Consider the following 18,400-nt stretch of genomic DNA (forward strand, 5'->3'; position numbering starts at 1 on the left):
GCAAGTTCTTTGGGTTATCTTCAGACATTGCCACGTCTCAGGGACTTTTACAAGACAAAGCTTTGGTCCAACGCCCTAAAAGTCGTTCAGCTTTGCTTCTCTTGGAAAATTGCATCCGAAAGTGACAACAGGCTCATGTTTTGCTGAGAAAGCAGCATCTTGGCTCGTATGCTTCTGACGCTAAGGGAAGAAGAAAGCCGGGAAGACAGGGCACGAGCCCGGTGCTGCACCCAGTTCTCACCCGGGACCATCTTCTGTGAACAAAGACCGTAAGACACCGTGAAGTACATTTTGGTGAGGGACGGGAATCAGGAAATGACTGCTTGTCTCAAAGACAGAGGCTCACTTGCTTGTATTAAAAAACTGGCCTTTGAAAAAATGGAAAAGTTTAAACTTACTAATGACTCTAATTATGATCTATTTGAATCCAATTTTCCTAACTAGAAAGCTTTGATTTGAAGACATATAACAACTTACTAAATCAGAAATCTTTTTGCTGATGGTAAATTCTGTCTTTTTTACCATTACTTAAAAGTTACTCAATCACATAACTACCTCTCAGAGGTTAATCGCAAATTTCATTCAACTTCTTGGTCATGTTTAACTCTTCATCAAATACAAACAAAACCATTTTGTTTGCAGAAACATAAAATGAGGAAGCAGCATGGATTATATTACTGGATCCTCTGGGTAACTGGGGGATGTTTTCATAAATGTCTTCCTTTACAGGCCTTTTTTTCCCCCTTTGGGGTCCAGCCTAACTAAAAATAAAATGCAGCTTTTACCTTCCAAACCACATAATTTGGCTAACGCAACTATTAATAATAATAATAAAAAAGGACTCTGGACTAAAGTTAGCAAGATGTGATTCAGTGTGGGTAACTATAAGACATACACATTTTTTAAAGGACTTCCTGTGTTAAATCATAATGGAAAAGAATATGAAAAGGACAGATATATATATATATATATGAAACTGAATCACTTTAACATACAGTAAAAACTAACATTATAAATCAACTACACTTCAATAAAAAAATTACAAAAATAAAAACGCATAGATTAGGGAGTAACAATGAAATGAACCCCAGCAGACTCATCAATAAACCTAAGAAAGATGACCAGTTCTTTAGAAATGCCCCCTAATACCCACCCCAGCTGAATCTTTCTTTCTGTTTGATTTCCCTGTATGTTTACCACGTATCTATAGTTCCTTCAAAAGTGTGCCCTTTAGTTTTACTTTGTAATTTATTTTGATTGGAGTGTAGTTGGTTTGCATGTTGTGTGGGTTTCAGACAGCAGAGTGAATCAGTTATACATGCACACACACCCACTCTCCTTTAGATCATTTCCCCACACAAGTTGTTGCAGCACTGAGCAGAGCTCCCCGTGCTACCCAGGAGGTCCGTGATGGTTACCTATCTTACATATAGTGGTGTGTGCATGTCAGTCCCAATCTCCCAGCTTATTCCTTCCTAGCCTCCTTCTCCTTCAGTAACCGTAAGCTTGTTTTCTACATCTGTGATTATTTCTGTTATGCAAATAAGTTCATTTGCATCATTATTTTAGATTTCACATGAGTGACATCATATGATACTTATTTTTCTCTGACTTCACTTAGTTTTTAAATGTTGACTAACAAGCATTTTGGAGAAGAAAATGGCAACCCACTCCAGTATTCTCGCTGAGAAAATCCTACGGACAGAGGAGTCCGGGGGGCGGGGTCCCAGTCCATGGCACCTGAAAAAGTCAGACACGACTGAGCACAAGCATTTATCTCGTCGTGTAAAGAAAAGGCCAACTTGCCACTGTCAGAAAACACTTGAGCTTCCCCAGGTGTTTACCAAAGTACACAGGGGTCCTGAGTGGTCAAGGCCTCAGGGATTCCTGGGAAATCTGGGGCTCCTGGTTGGGTGGGGGCTTGTGTGGAGGGGCTGAGCACCGGCAGGAGAGGGACAGCTGGCCAGAAGACCTGGCGGTGTCTGCGTCTGTCACGTGACCGCTTTGCAGTTTAACCTGGCCGACTTTCTGCTCTCAGCTTTGGGTCAGATCACAGCACGTCCACAAGCAGGCACACGTGTGCTCCCAGCTGATCCTGCAGGCAGGGATGGGGGTCAGGCCAAGCAGAGATGCGACCTGGGGTCAGTTCACCAGCCTCCCTCATCATCTGTCGTCAGGGCAGGAGATGGGCACTGGGCCTGAGCTCTGAGTGGGGAACGTCACACTGTGTCTGCCCTCGTCACATCCCAACGTGGCCATGCCCCGTGGGTGCCCCCAGCTCTGCTCGCCTTTGCTGTCGCGCTCCTTCCTGCCCCGTGTCTCGCTCCGGCCGGTGAGTTCTCTCACTGCCAGGAGCACACCCTGCAGACAGGTGGTGCGGGGCAGTCCTTGAGGCATGCAAGTCTGACAGATCCCGAATGCTGCTCTGCGTGGAGCCAGAGGTTCGCCTGGGGTCCGGCTCTGCACTGGAGGTCACATCACAGCAGCATGTGGAAGGCCTGCCTCACCCCTGTGTGCTCTGACCCCGCTCAGAGGCTCGGGCTCTCCGATCCAAGTACTGTTGCGCGCTGAGGCTGCCTCCTCGGGTGTGGGGCGATCATGGTCTCGTCCCGGGCCCTGTGACTTCACATGACGCGTGGCCATCAGTGTGTCTAGACACATTGTGTGTTCAGGGTCCCTTCAGTCTGGACACTGACTGCCTCCAGTTTGGGGAATAAACATAGTATCTCATTGATAATCCCTCCCCTTCATCCTCGCCTCCTGCAATCCTAGTTGCGAATGTGCGGTCCACCCCAGTGGGTCTCTACCATCTGATTTTCATTCCTTTTCTCTCTTACATCCCTCCTCTGTCTTTTCCTCCTCCTTTGTCAGACATTTTCCCATCTTTTGTTTCTGTTCCCAGTCTTTTCATTCCACCAACTCCTCATTTTCTGAACACCCTCCCCTCCTCCCAGTTTTGCTTCCTGGATGCGCCAATTCTCTTGTCTCTCTGATGACAGCGGTGCGGTTTCACAATTTCTCTTAGTGCATCTGCTGCCTCCATGCTGCATTCTGGGGAGCTGATCCTGCTTTTCTGTACCATCCCAGAGGGCAGTTTCTCCATCTGGGTTTGATCTCTTCCCATCCTCATGGTTCTGAGCCGTGTGGAAGCTCAGAGCAGCAGAGAGCACTGGGCACCCAGGCCTTCCCGTAGCTGCCTCTGTGTTGGAGAAACTCCTGGATTGTCACGGGTGGGTTTTTCTTCTTTTGGGGTGTTCCAACTGCCCAGAGAGGAGCCCCAGCATCTTGGCCTAGCCAGCCTTCCCAGGGCCAGGGCAGTGGGTCGTGGGGGAGGCAGGTCTCAGGTCCTCAGAGTGACGCGGTCCTTCTGTCTCCTGCTTCAAGTCTTTCCCTCACTCCCCAGACATTAAACCAGACTTTGTTGGTTCACAAGACCCTAAGTGTCTCAGCAATTTTTCATGGTGTTCCAAACCAAAAGATGCAGAGACAGTCTTGTTTGCTAAAGTAGTTCTTACCAAGAATGTAATACTATCTAGGTCTTAAGAAGTTACTGTTTTTAAAAACACACATAAGTTGAAGGAAAACATCAGTATTTTATTCTTAAATCACCATGATCACTCATGTGTATGAGTGTATGTGTGTACGTGGACCTGGACCATGGCACAACTCCTCCTGGAGTCACGCTGGACCAGTCACCCTCCTCTCACGTCCACCCTGGACCCCCCACCCTCCACTCACGTCCACACTGGACCCCCCACCCTCCTCTCATGGACACCCCCCATCCTCCTCTCATGTCCACACTGGACCCCCACCCTCCTCTCTCGTCCACACTAGACCACCTACCCTCCTCTCACGTCTACACTGGAACCCCCACCCTCCTCTCGTGGACACCCCACACCCTCCTCTCACGTCCACACTGGACCCCCAGCCTCCTCTCACGGCCACACTGGACCGGCCACTCTCCTTTCATGTCTTCACTGGTTTGCATGTGGGACTTGCTCTTCATCACACACACACCAAAAACTCAGTTTCACAAAGTTCAAAGGACTGATGCTGAAGCTGAAGCTCTGATACTTTGGCCACCTGATGTGAAGAGTTGACTCATTAGAAAAGACCCTGAATGCTGGCAAAGACTGAAGGCAGGAGGAGAAGGGGCGACAGAGGATGAGATGGTTAGATGGCATCATCAACTCAATGAGCATGAGTTTGAGCAAGCTCCAGAAGATGGTGAAGGACAGGGAAGCCTGGTGTGCTGCAGTTCATGGGGTTGCAAAGTACTGGACATGACTGAGCAACTGAATAACCACCACCATATTACCGAAGAGAACATAGAATGATCTAACGTTGTGAGGCAGAGCCGTCTCAAGCCAGCAGTCCTTATCTATGTGTCAAGTCTCACTGTTTTGTTGAAAATCTCCACCATCTCCAGCACCTCTGTTGGCAGGTATGGCACATGGGGTGTCTGGCCACACAGTTTGGGAACCACAGGCTTTATCCAACCCACTTTTGTTTAATCTACCATCTTAACCTGGAACTGTATTCAAACATCCTCACAGTCACCCTCTGACCACTCAGTACCTCACTTCATGTAACAAAATATAATTCATTCACATGTTGACTCAGGATTCCACTCTCGGGAGCTAGGAAGGTGAGTATCCCTGGTGAGCAGAGAGCCACACTTTCTCAGGCACCATCTCCCAACCAATAAGACACATTTTTTGAAGTTTGGATTTTGCACGCCATGAGACAATGCTGCAGGAGTAACTCAATACAGCCTGTGGCCATTTGCAGACAGCTGAGTCAGGGCCTGGTGCTGACAGCTGACACGCAGGTCTTCTGTGCCCTGCTCCCCTCCCTTCCCCCTCCCTGCCCCCCCCATACACAGGTCTCTGAAGGACTCAATCAGGATAAGGTCAGTATGTTAAGGAGGCTGGGGCAGGCTCTCTGAGAGACATGTGGGTCCTGAGCACACTGACTGCTGTGGACTGAGCCGCTGAGGAGATGGGGATGCAGGCAGACCTCTGTCTAGACAGGAAGGCAGTGGAGACACATCAGACTGACGCAGCACAGGAGTGACGAGAAAAACCTGCTTCCGTTGAGTAACACAACTGGAGGGAATTGGCTATTTCCTTCTTTATCTAAACATCTAACCCCTCCAGGGGCTGCGGCCAGGCACGTGAATTTCAGTTTCATTTCCAGGTCTTTATCTTACCCACGAATAAGAGAAAGGAAGGAGAGTGAAGAGAAGAGAAAAAGAGACATACAAATAAGTGAGGGGGCAAACTGGGAAAGAAAGGAAGGGAAGAGGCCAGCCAGGGAGGACAGCACAAGAGTGCGTGGGTCAGGAAGTGGGGCGAGGCTGGATGCATTCTGAATCTCAGCCATCTTACATCTTGGCATTTGGAGACCACCCTCAACCTAGTCCTTTAACAAAATTTATCTCCTCTCCATGAAACAGTGGCTAAAAAGTAGCCAGGGGGGAAACCAGTTCCTACATACATTCCAAAAGGCTAAAGAGCTCACAGGTCTGTCCGTGGGATGGAGCTATCCATCCAGTCATTTAAGGAAAATAGAAGGTTCAATACAAGTTGAGTTTTGTACCCGGGAAGCATCAGTCAACTTCAAGGTCAATGTTAGACCTCCGCCTCCCAGTAAAGGAATCATAATCATATGTGGTTTTGTCAGGCAAGCCAGGACACTGCTCAGCTCCAAATATGTGTTAATATTTGCTTGTTGTGAAGTTCTAACTCAACAGCTCATGTAAGCGGTCACTGGGATTGTTGTTCATGTTTATGGATTTTATGGAATTCTCCATGCTAAGGGTAGACTCCTGAAGCCAAATATTGTGATAGTCCTCCATGAAAGAAAGGAACAATCCAGCTGTGTGGTGAGGAACACAATTGTGGAGGAGTTACAGAGGTCAGAGAAGACTAGTTGTGTTTTTTTCCATAACTGATGACTATATGTGTGGTTTGCCTTGCGCTGACAGATTTGCTTGAAATACTGTTCGACCAAAAAAATACTGATACTTGTCTTCAGCAAATGCTATTATTGTGGTTGGAATGAAGGAATCTGTATTCCTAAATGCTTCCAGATCAAATCGAAGGGAAAAGAAAAATAGGAAACTTGAGTGAGCACAGAAAGCGCAGACTTTTCCATACGTTCCGAGGATGTGCCGATTATAAGGAAGGCCTTCCGTATCCTGCTCTCCCTGGCATGATTTGTCACTAACCCAAAAGCGTTCAAGGACATTCTAGAGGTCAGACTACCCCATGAAGCTGCTCAGCACTGGTTTCACTGAATAGTTCAACCAAATTCTAGAAGCAAAACAGCAAACATAACAGACAGGCATGTATGTTGTGTGAGGCGTGGGAGTGTGTGGAGTTTCTCTCCCTCGTCACTAAATCCTTCTTAGTTGGCATACTGTTTTCAATTTTCAAACACACACATACTCAGAAACTGAGCTATGCCATTTCTAACCAGTGTTTTGAATTTTCAGATGATGCTTAGTTTATGATTTTCCAACACAGATCACGAAAGACATTTAATAAATTACATCACCTGTGTAGGTGATGACAATGGATAAAACATGATGAAAGAAGTTACATGAATTCAAACAGAATTCAAACACGATGAAAGAGTTGCATGAATTCAAACAGAATCCAAAATGCAACCTCAAAAGCACTCTTAATCCATTCCACCAGAAATACTTTCAGAATGTTTGGCCCAAGACTTTAGTTTTATTTGTAAATAAATAAAGTATCAAGAGATAACCTTCTCCATAGATTTGTTCATACAAACTTTCTTGTGGGTAAAGGAGAAATTTGATTCCTGTGTTTATATCCATTCATCTATCTAGTCTATTTAAAATAGCAATGTAAGAGATGTGCCCTAACTCCCATAGGGTTTCCACACCAGTTCACACAGGAGCCTGAGCCTCAGAAGTTCCCTCTATCAGGGAACAGCATGATCATTAAACAGCATCAATTTTATATGAAACCATGTCACAGACAAAATATGCAGTTGTGTTTCCGTAATTTGGAAAGTGACCACAGCACCTGCCGTGGGGACTATACGTGTGGGCGCTGGGTTGGGAGCAACGCAGAACAAGAAGGCGTCAGATCAGCATTTGCACAGCAGAGGAAACAAGAAACAAGATGAAAAGACAACCCGCAGAACTGGAGGAAATATCTGCAAACACAGCAAGTGATAAGGGATTCCTCTCCAAGATATACAAACAGCTTATACAGCACAATGCCAACAGAACAAACAACCCAATCAAAAACGGAAGACCTAAACAGACATTTCTCCAAAAAAGAGATGTCCAAAAAACGTAGGAAAAGATGCTCAACATCGCTAATTATTAAAGAAACGCAAATAAAAACCACAATGAGGTATCACCTCACACTGGTCAGAATGGCCATCATCAAAAAGTCTACAAACAAAAAATGCTGGAGAGGATGTGGAGGAAAGGGAAGCCTCCTACACTGCTGGCTGGAATGTAAATTGGGGCAATTTACTGCAATCCCAGTCTTGGATGTATATCCAGAGAAAACCATAATTCAAAACAATACCTGCGCCCCAGTGTTCACTGCAGGACTATTCACAATAGCCAAGATATAGTACTGGTTAGTAGTTTGGTTGCTCAGTCATATCCAACTCTGGCAACCTCGTGGGACTATAATCTGCCAGGCTCCTCTTTCCATGGGATTCTCCAGGCAAGAATACTGGAGTGAGTTGCCATCTCCTTCCCCAAGGGATCTTCCTGACCCAGGAATCGAACCTGGGTCTCCTGCATGGCAGGCGGATTCTTTACTGACTGAGCTACAACGGAAGCCCAAGACAAGGTAACAACCTAAATGTCCACTGACAGAGGAGTGGATAAAAAAAGATGTGGCACATACATTCAGTGGAATATTAGCCACAAAAAGAATGAAATAATGCCGTCTGCAGCAACGAGGATGGTCCTAGAGATTGTCATACTGAGTGAAGGAAGTCAGACAGAGAAAGACATCATATGATACTGCTTATACATGAAATCCAAATACATGGTATGAATGAACTGATTTACAAAATAGAAGTAGAGTCACAGGTGTAGAGAATAATCTTATGGTTACGAAGGGGAAAAGGGGGAAAGGGATAAACTGGGAGATGGAGACTGACATGTACCCACTAGTACACACAAAACAGTACACGTAAGGACCTGCTGGATAGCGCAGGGAACTCTACTCAGTACTCTATCATGACCCATACGGGAAAAGAATCTGAAGAAGAGTGGATATATGTGTGTGCTGTGCTTAGCTGCTCAGTCGTATCTGACTTTTTGAGACCCTATGGCCTGTAGTCTGTGAACATATAGCTGATTCACCTTGCTGCACAGCAGAAACTAACAGTATTGTAAATCACCTGCTGTCCAGTAAAGATTTAAAAGAAAGTGGAAGGCATCAGATCCACTCCAGTCTCCCCTCAGGGTGCTCTGAGCATCCCTCATGGCTGGATCCTAACTGGCTCACATTCTGCCCCTCAGGGCCTCTGCTGGGGTATGAGAGCTTCGGGACCAACCACAGCCTTTCTGACCAGGAGCCTCCAAGCTCTCCAAGGAGGGCCAGAGCCGAGTCTGGCTCCTGAGAGACACAACCGTGGTGAAGCAGAGACATATCATTCCTACCCTTCAGCAAGAAGACTGAAGCCTGTGACGTCACTGCTGGGAAAAACACTGAGACAGTGTCCTCCAGGAGGACCTGCTAGGAAACACGTGACAGAAATCTTGCTTCTCTTTAGATGTCAGTTTTGTCTGTGAGAAGACAGGCGAGAATGAGAAGAGTGAGGCAGAGAGCAGGAGACCCGGATGCTGGAGCACACGGCTCTGATGAGGCCAGGGATGTGTGAGTGAGACACCACAGGCTGAGACACTGTTACCCTGCTGCAGCACAGGAAGTGTTCACGGCTCAGGGCGCACACACGGAGAGCCTGGGGTTACTCTACTGACACCTCAGGGTGCACAGAGAGTCCCTGGGGTCACTCTGCTGACCCTCAGGATACACAGAGACCCTGGGGTCACTCTGCTGACCCTCAGGACACACACAGACCCTGGGGTCACTCTGCTGACACCTCAGGACACACAGAGACCTTGGGGTCACTCTGCTGACACCACAGGGAGCACACAGACCCTGCGGTCACTCTGCTGACCCTCAGGACACACAGAGACCCTGGGGTCACTCTGCTGACACCCCAGGGAGCACACAGACCCTGGGTCACTCTGCTGACACCTCAGGATACACAGAAACCTGGGGTCACTCTGCTGACCCTCAGGATACACACACACAGAGACCCTGGGGTCACTCTGCTGACCCTCAGGACACACACACACACAGAGACCTGGGGTCACTCTGCTGACTCTCAGGGAGCACAGAGAGACCCTGGGGTCACTCTGCTGACCCTCAGGATACACAGAGACCCTGGGGTCACTCTGCGGACCCTCAGGGAGCACCCAGAGACCCTGGGGTCACTCTGCGGACACCTTAGGGAGCACAGAGAGACCCTGGGGTCACTCTGCCAACACCTTCAGGCTGCTCTCTCAGGAGACACATCTCCAGGCTGCAGTCTGGCTGGTGGTGTCTTCTGTTGAGGAGAAATGTGCCGCGTCTTAGCAGCATGCTTTTTCATCTCTAGCTTAGTTTGTTTTCTGAGTATAAAAGACCATGGTTTTAAAAGACTTAAGTCACTGAGCGCAATCTTCTTGTCTGAAAGGAACTTAATGTTTCACTAATAAAACAACTGGATGTAAAACGCAGTGTGCAGACCCCACAATAAAGAAGATATTGTCTGTAAGGGGGTTTCACATTTCCAGGGAACTGCAAAAACATTGTTCTGCATGTGGTTTAAAACGGAAACAAAGAACTATTGAAACTGAAGATACATTAGCAGACAGAAAAAAAGAAAAAGCTTCTTACCAGGTTCAGCTGTGGATCGAGGTTCTGTTCAACACATGAGAAAAAAAGAAATCAAAACAGAGCATTAGAGTCAGTTTCCGTTCATACTAAACCTGCCCATCCTTTCCTGTGACCTTGTCTAGGACATGTCTGCAGAAACACTGCAGACAAGCCCCGTCGTACAAGAAAGAGGGATGGTAGATCAATTTATATTCCCATAAATAAACTAAAATTCCCTTAACAGCTCTCACTAGCAAGGTTTTCAACTGCGGTTCACAGAAGGCTCAGAGCCTCCTAAGATGACTGGCCCAACTTTGAATTCAAATGTGGATTTGCGATTTTGAGGAAGAAGAAAACAAAACCTCAGTCAGGGCGTGTGAGGGCCCACAGCCAGCAGGATGGCTTTAACGTGCTGGAGCCCAAGTCCCCTCACTCTGGGATCACAAATCTATGTACCTCACACCACTGTCCATAAACAGATACACAACCAGGCCTCCTGTACAGCACAGGGTCCTCTACCCCGTACTTTGTAGTGACCTATATGGAGCAAGAGTCCAAAAGAGGATGGATGTATGTATGCTGTGCTTAGTCACTCAGTCGTGTCCGACTCTTTGGACAACCCCATGGACTGTAGCCTGCCAGGCTCCTCTGCCCTTGGGATTATCCAGGCAAGAATACTGGAGTGGGTAGCCTACCCCTTCTGCAGGGGATCTTCCCAACCCAGGAATCAAACTGGGGTCTGCTGCGTGGCAGGCAGATTCTTTGAAATCTGAGCCACCAAGGAAGCTCGGATGTAGGTATATGTATAGCTAAATCACTTCACTGTACACTTGAAACTAATTCAGTATTGTTAATCAACTACATTTTAATAAAAATAAAAATTAAAAAATATCTAGAGGGGTGGTCTGGGGTGGAAGGTTCAAGAGGGAGGAATAAAAAAATAATTTAAAAGTAATAAAATCCCCCCAAAAAAAGGAAACAAAGAAGAAATCCATGCATGTCAGTGACTAAACCCTTCCTGGTTCTCCTGGACTGGAGACAAGGGCCTGGTCAGACCCGGGGGTGGTGTTGTGGGCAGTGTTGTGAGGGGGCCCCTCTCCTTACTTTTCTGTAAGATCCGGAAGTCCGGTGAGTCCTGGATCTCGCTGCCTTGTCGGAACCAGCAGACCTGCAGCGGGGGTGTGCCACGCACACGGCACTCCAGCACGACCACCTGGCCCTCGGACGCACAGATGTTCTGCAGCTCCTGAAACACCGGGACACACCCGTCAGGTCTGGGCTCACACAGCCACACAGCACGGCCTCATGACACAGAGGAACACTTCCCAAGCTCAGAGGAGCAAGCACAGGGTGTGCACCATGCCCACGAACCCCTCCTCAGGTCAGGAGAGCACTGTATCCCCAGTGATGAAGTGCAGGAGGTCCTGGGGCCCGCTCTGCAGTGCATGGGCTCCATCACCCGTGGAACTTCTCAGTGTCGGCGTGACCTGTCTTTATCTACATGAGGATGCACTCATGCAATGCACCCATGCTCCATCTGGGGGTAGAATCCTGGGGGACCAGACAGGAAGGGAAGGAGATGCCATGTGTCCACCAGAGGCGCTCGCCAGGCTTCTCTGTCCATGGGATTCTCCAGACAAGAATACTGGAGTGGGTCGCCATGCTCCTCTCCAGGGGATCTCCCCAACCCAGGGACTGAACCTGGGTCTCCCATCTGTGCCCCAAGCTCCGACCTTCCCCCAGGACCCGCCTCTGTCCACCAGTGTCCTGGGGCAGCTGCACCAGAAGGAGGGCTGGCATTTCCTCATCTGCAGGTTCTTTTGTGTTTTTAATACTTAAATTTATTTTTAATTGAAGGATAATGGCTTTACAATATTGTGTTGGTTTCTTCCAAATATCAACATGAGTCAACCATAGGTATAGATATACCCCCTCCCTCTTGAACCTTCCTCCCACCTCCCTCCCCATCCCACCCTGCTAGGTTTTCACAGAGCCCTGGTTTGAGTTCCCTGAGTCACACCGCAAATCTCCCACTGGCGATCTATTTTACCTATGGTAGTGTATGTGTCTCTACACCACTCTCTCCACTCGTCTGACCCTCTCCTTCCTCCCAGACCTGCTCCCTGGGTCCGTAAGTCTGTGCTCAATGTCCGTGTCTCCACTGCGGCCCCACAGATAGGTGCGCCAGTACCTCTTTCCAGATTCCATTCACCTGCAGGTTCTGAGCGAAATAAAACGGGAGCACTTCCCCCACCTGACCTTCCTTGCCTCCTCCCCCTGACCAGCACTGTCCCCTGATGCTCCACCCACTCCAGCTCCAGACCAATAAACTTTTACAGCCCAACAGACCAGAAACCAGAAACGAGTGTGGCTTCACAGATGCAAAGAGCTGAAGCTTGTAAACTGGCTACTGAAAACCAAAGGAATAACTGGCCCTTCCAGGTGCCTCCCTTGCCTTCTTCCCCTGGACATGGGCCCACTGAAACTTTCTACTACCTACATGTGTGCGTACAGGGTATCGCATCTGATAAAGGACATGAACAGCTCTTGAAGGAAGTCAGATACAATAAATGATTATGCATAGAACCAAAGGAAACAAATTCACATTAGGAAGTATGCTTTTTTTTTTTTTTCTGTTTCCATTTTTGCTTTTTATTTTACATTTTCCTCAAGAGATGGCCAATGGTATGCTGGGGAAAAACAGATCCTGTACCAACTGGCCTTCAGTGCGTGTGCTCTGGCCCTGTGGAAACCCTGGAAGTCCACAATGTGGGCAGAAGCAGGAAAGTCTAATGTACTTGGTGAGAATTTTGGTGCTAAAGGCCTTTTTTGGTAAACGAAAAGGTGAATATTATTACCTACTTCTGAGTCCATTCTCACTTCATTCTTAGTTTTAAATGTAGAAAAGTTTCTGGTTTTAAATTGACTTCCACTTTCTGATTAGTCCAGAGAGCAGTATTTTGCAGGTCAGCAGGCAAGATGCTGCCCTCGGGGTCCAGCTGGTGAGGATGGAGTCATCGACGTCCCCGGTGTGTCCAGGGAGCATTCACAGCACATTACAGACGCTTCACAAATACTCTTCACATGTGAGCTTCCAGACACCTAGGGGCCTCTAGTTTCCTCTTAGGATTGTGCATACTGTTCACACTGGAAAATCACAAAGGTAGGACCTGGGTAGAAACGAGGCACGTCACACACACAGGTCTCTGTAGTTTTCCAAGGTCTGCCACATGGCTCCTCCTGAGTGAGCTGCTTCTCCTGACCAAACCACATCAGCACGGCTGACGTCGGAAGGCTGGTCTGGGGCCCTGGGGGTTTGAGGTCCACAGGAGGGCATCGTGTGCTGTTGGGTCCACCTGGTACCAAGTCTCCCTGCAAGGTCCACAGCTCCAGGGAGAAATGCCACCGGGGTGGCCACTCTCCTGGCCCTGAGCGTGTCCCTGGGGCCCACGAGCTGCTGTCCCCACCAGGTCAGTGGCCCCGGCTTCAGCCCCAGGGACGCCCACCAGGGGCATGCGGGGACACGGATGGAGGTGCCCAAGGACTGGCAGCGCCCAGGCCCCCGAAGGACGGATCAGGGCAGGGAGGGGCACGGCCCCCAGGAGAAGGGTGCTGCAGGCATCCGTGAGGAGGGAGAGGCCCGCGCCGCAGGCAGGGACAGCCACTCTGCTGTTTGCGAGTTAAAAACTCAAGCTTTAGAAAAACGTGGACTCCTGGTTTCCTTCTCTATTAGGCTCCGAGCATGCCTCCTGGCTTCCTTTGGGGTGAAGGGGACACTGTGCTGGGGTCTCTGCCCCAGGAGCTGGGCTATGCTGCTGGGACAAGGATGGGCTGGGGCTGGCCTGGAGGAGTTCTGCAGCCCTGCGGGAGGAAAGGGACATCTCAGGTGCCAGGTGCCCCAGGACGGATGTGACACCTCAGCCCGGAGGTGCGCGGGGCCCTGGCTCCAAAACCAACAGCGTGCCGACAACTCGGCAGGTCACACAGATTTCATGGATGCGGCTGCGTGTGAACAGCTCCTGAGTGCCACGCAATGTTCGCAATGTTCGTGCCGGCCGCTCTGTGAAGGACTCCTGCTCTGAGCACGGACGGACGGATGTCCCTGCGCTGTTATCCCAACACCGCTGTTCACAGGTGGGATGGGACTTTTTCCTTCTTCGGGTATTTTATCCTGGGTAGGGGGAGGTGGACCCTCACTGGTGCTGTCGACAACCCTCATTCATTGACTGTGTCCTCTCTGAACACTCTGCAGGAAGAGGTCTTTAACCAAGCTGGCTGCAGGCTGGCTTAGGAGGAAGCATCACTCCCTGGGGGAAGACAGAGACTCTTCTCGGCTGTCTTGTGGAAGATTCACAGATCTCAGATAACGGACCACAGAAACCACTGTCACGTTTGTCTTCCGTTACTTGGGGTTGATCCTGTGAGGTGGCTGAGGCCGGGGCCCACTTCTGAAGAACCTACCCTGCCCTGGGAGCCTCGTGTTGCTGGGGCATCTTGTGGGCACTCTCGGGGCCTTATCTGTCTGTCCAAGCTTGAGCCAGCCCTGCCATCCTGGCGTTCTGCTCTAGGGAGTCCTGACATCTCAGATCCTAATACCATCTCAGCCTGCCCCTGCAGGAGGACCCTGGCTACTCTCACCACTTTCTAAACCCCAAAAGATTTAGAATCAGACTGCCAAGTTCAACAACAAACGTAGATAAAAACGAGGATCTGTTGGAATTTGAGCTATATTACACTGAACTTAGAGACTGGCCTGGGGGCACGACTTCTGACAGTATGCTGGTGCACAGACATGGGGCACCTCTTCAACTGTGCCTTTTAAATATCTTTCAGTCCAAAAAATGATACAAGTGAACTTACATACAAAATAGAAACAGACCCACACACTTAGAAAACAAACTTTCCTGTTACCAAAGGGGAAGGGGGGGTGGATAAATTAGGAGATTGGGACTGACATGTACAGACTACTGTCTGTATAAAATAGAGAACCAACAAGAAGCTACTGTCTTACACAGGGAACTCTACTCAATATTTTTTAAAACTCTATAAGGAAAAAGAATCTGAATAAAAGTACATGCATAACTGAATCACTTTGCTGTACATCTGAAACTAACACAACACTATAAATCAACTCAACTCCAATTATAAAATGTACAATTTTCTTAGACAGAGGTGGGGAGGAGACAGAGGAGAAACACCCCACGGGACCATTTCTAAGCTTAGCTGACCAGCTGTCCAATGTCATCATGCCTGGCGATGCAAAACACCCACTGAGACAAGCTGAAAATCTGTCAGTTGTTCCTTAAACCATCTACAAACCTTGTTGGTTTCCCAGGTTCCCATCCACCATTCTGTCTTCTCCTGTGCACTGTTTGGTTTTCCCAGTCTATTCTGACTTCTATCAGGCCCAGCTTTCTCAGACCTTTATATGATCATGGTCACACAGCAGCTGTGCACTGAGTATCTGTTTAGCCTCACAGGTAACCTCAATAAGAACCTGTTCATCACTCGTTTTATGAGGCCACAGGGGAATGGAATCAAAGGCCCAGAGCAAACTCAGGATGAGACGTGCAGGTGCCTGACCTTGGTGAAGACGGGCGGGAGGCAGGCAGCAGTGGGTCCATCCGGCCGGCAGAGGAACAAGGTGGGGCTGGGGGCCTGGAGAGCAGAGGCATGTGGGTCAGACTCGGAACACACAAATCACCAAAAGATGGACCACACAGGCGACAGCACGGCCACCGACAGGGCTAAGCGTTCACTGCTCACCTGCCAGTGCCTACATAGCAAACGCTAAACAAGTCCAGTGGTTCACAGAATGGTTTCTGCAAATCCCACTCTGCTTTGGGGGTTGACAGGGAGTTTCTACTACACATGCCACCTTGAGTGACTTCTACTGCTTGACTCTTTCCTCGTGTCTCATCTCAGATGTGCTTTCTCTACGGTTCGCACACCCAACATACCACAGAGTACGTAAGAGCTAGTCGCTCAGTCATGTCCGACTCTTTTGCGACCCCATGGACTGTAATCTGCCAGGCTCCTCTGTCCACAGAACTCTCCAGGCAAGAGTACTGGAGTGGGCTGCCATTCCCTTCTCCAGGGGATCTTCCCAACCCAGGGATCAAACCTGGGTTTCCCTGCACTGCAGGCGGATTCTTTACCACTGAGCCACCAGGGGAGCCCTGTAATTTGTAAAGCACCCACGGGCGCTGGTGCTCCGTGGCTGGAGGGTACACTGATGTTCGTTAGACACACTTATGACTCAAGAATGAGCTCACGTTGCAAGAGTCTTGGGTTTACAGATGCCCATCATAGCACCAAGGCTAAGTATCATATTTGATTTAGAGACATCTAGATTCTAATTTTTTACATAAAAAAAGGTTCAGGTCTTCTGTGTTTGCAAAGTGAATTCACTACAATGACCCAGTCATGGGTACTGTTGTTCTTCTTGGATAAAGCAGTCTTACAATGAAATGAAAGCAGGATGAAAATGCACAGTGAAGTGAAGGAATCTGAATATTCCTGTATTATCTGTTAAGCTCTCAGAGGACAGGTGGACTTCTGAGCTCTATCAGGTGGACTCTGTAGATAAGGCAGACTTTTCTCATTTTCTGCTTTGTTTTAAATGAGCTAACGAATTTGGCTACATGGAAGATGGCACATATGTGAGGGAGAATCAAGCGGTAATAGCCAAGACAGATACCACTTTATCAGAGTATAAGCTGAAAAAGAAATTCCCAAAGGAAACACAGATGTTGATTAATCAGTGGTGTGTCTCAGATTAAAAATTATTTTTAGTGCATTAAAAGGAAGAACTTAACTTATCATTGTCTTTCCACCCAGTTGTGTGTCCATTGAGGAGATACTTCAAGGGAGGACTGCTGCTGCTGCTGCTAAGTTGCTTCAGTCGTGTCCGACTTTGTGCGACCCCATAGACGGCAGCCCATGAGGCTCCCCCATCCCTGGGATTCTCCAGGCAAGAACACTGGAGTGGGTTGCCATTTCCTTCTCCAATGCATGAAAGTGAAAAGTGAAAGTGAAGTCGCTCAGTTGTGTCCGACTTTTAGCGACTCCATGGACTGCGGCCCACCAGGCTCCTCCATCCATGGGATTTTCCAGGCAAGAGTACTGGTGTGGGGTGCCATTGCCTTCTCTGCAAGGGAGGACTAGTTGGGGTCTTTACACTAAAGAGTCTGATTCCCCTCGGGCTGTGGATAAGGCTCACCTGCTGAACAGGGACTGACAGAGGCTGGATCACAGCTGTGGTCACTCCTGACTTTGGAGATGATGATCCAATGGTCAAGGACACGGAAGTGGTTTTCTTCTGAGCTCTGGAAAGTAAGGAGTGAAGTCTTGGGTCAGAATTTCCTAAGCAGGAATTATTCTTTGAAACATTTCCACAGAACAGGCCAGTTTCTTTATGTTTGCTCAATCTGCTTCAACTGTAACTGCTTCAGAAATGGGGACCCACAACCCATAGTTAGAACAGTGGTGCTCAGTGTATATTCAGACGGTCCCCACAGTCATCAGCAAAATAAACACACAGATGAAAGTAGCTCATGAACTATGTATCTCAGCTCTTATTAGAAAACAGAAAGTATTGAACTGGAAAATCTAAGAGAAAAGATAATACTTAGAAGAGCCCAGTCTATAGGAGTAAGCAGATAATGTTTAGGAAATGTTTAGGACCGGGCGTCTATATTTAATTCAAAGTTCTGGTGGTTGGTTTTCAGTACAGCAACTGCTCTTCGTTCCAGTTAACCATTGCGTAAAGTTGAGAATGTCTTGGACTGTGGTCTTTTCTTAGTGCATAAAAGTTAAGAGTAGTTTCTAGGCCCAATTTTGCTAAGTCACAGGCTATGTAATCTCAAGTGAGTCATGTAACTTCACTAAACTTGAGATCCTTGTCTGAATGCACAAGTAGCAGAGTGTGTGATCTTATTAAGAGCCCTTTAACACAAATGCTCAGTTAGCACTCAGTCATGTCTCTTTGCCACCCCATGGACTGTAGCCCACCAGGCTCCTCTGTCCATAGGATTCTCCAGGCAAGAATAATGGAGTGGGTTGCCCTGCCCTCCTACAGGGGATCTTCCCAACCCAGGGATCAAATCCATGTCTCCTGCATTGGCAGGTAGATACTTTACCACTCAGCCACCAGGGAAGCCCCCTTTAACATGAATGGTCAGTGGTAATTTGATACTGAACGGCTGTGATTGTTATGTATATACTAGTAAATCAAACATATTAGTACAGTCTCAAATTCATGGAGTTTTCTACAAAATCTTGGTAGATTTTATCTTTGCAAAATAATTAAGATCCTAACATATTACTAATAGTCCCTATGTCTTTGTAGGGAGAATTAAATTTTGAGATTTTCATGACATGATCTAACTGGAGATACACTTTATCCAAATGGAAATCCATTTCTAGCCTAATTAGATATTTTCTAATTTATGTGATAAGTTGTTTGT

The 18,400-nt window shown here is 48.0% G+C and overlaps 1 protein-coding gene across 1 annotated transcript in view; it reads right to left on the reverse strand.

Annotated features, from left to right (window-relative positions):
* The window catches only part of PALLD (palladin, cytoskeletal associated protein), a 364,323-nt gene that overhangs the window by 179,199 nt on the left and 166,724 nt on the right, over positions 1 to 18,400 (reverse strand). Inside the window, 4 exon segments of the mRNA XM_070376055.1 lie at positions 9,954 to 9,977; positions 11,037 to 11,178; positions 15,516 to 15,590; positions 17,155 to 17,260. Coding sequence (XP_070232156.1) covers positions 9,954 to 9,977; positions 11,037 to 11,178; positions 15,516 to 15,590; positions 17,155 to 17,260 — 347 coding nt within the window.

This window comes from Bos mutus, chromosome 8 (assembly GCF_027580195.1).
Source record: "Bos mutus isolate GX-2022 chromosome 8, NWIPB_WYAK_1.1, whole genome shotgun sequence".
NCBI classification, from domain to species: domain Eukaryota; kingdom Metazoa; phylum Chordata; class Mammalia; order Artiodactyla; family Bovidae; genus Bos; species Bos mutus.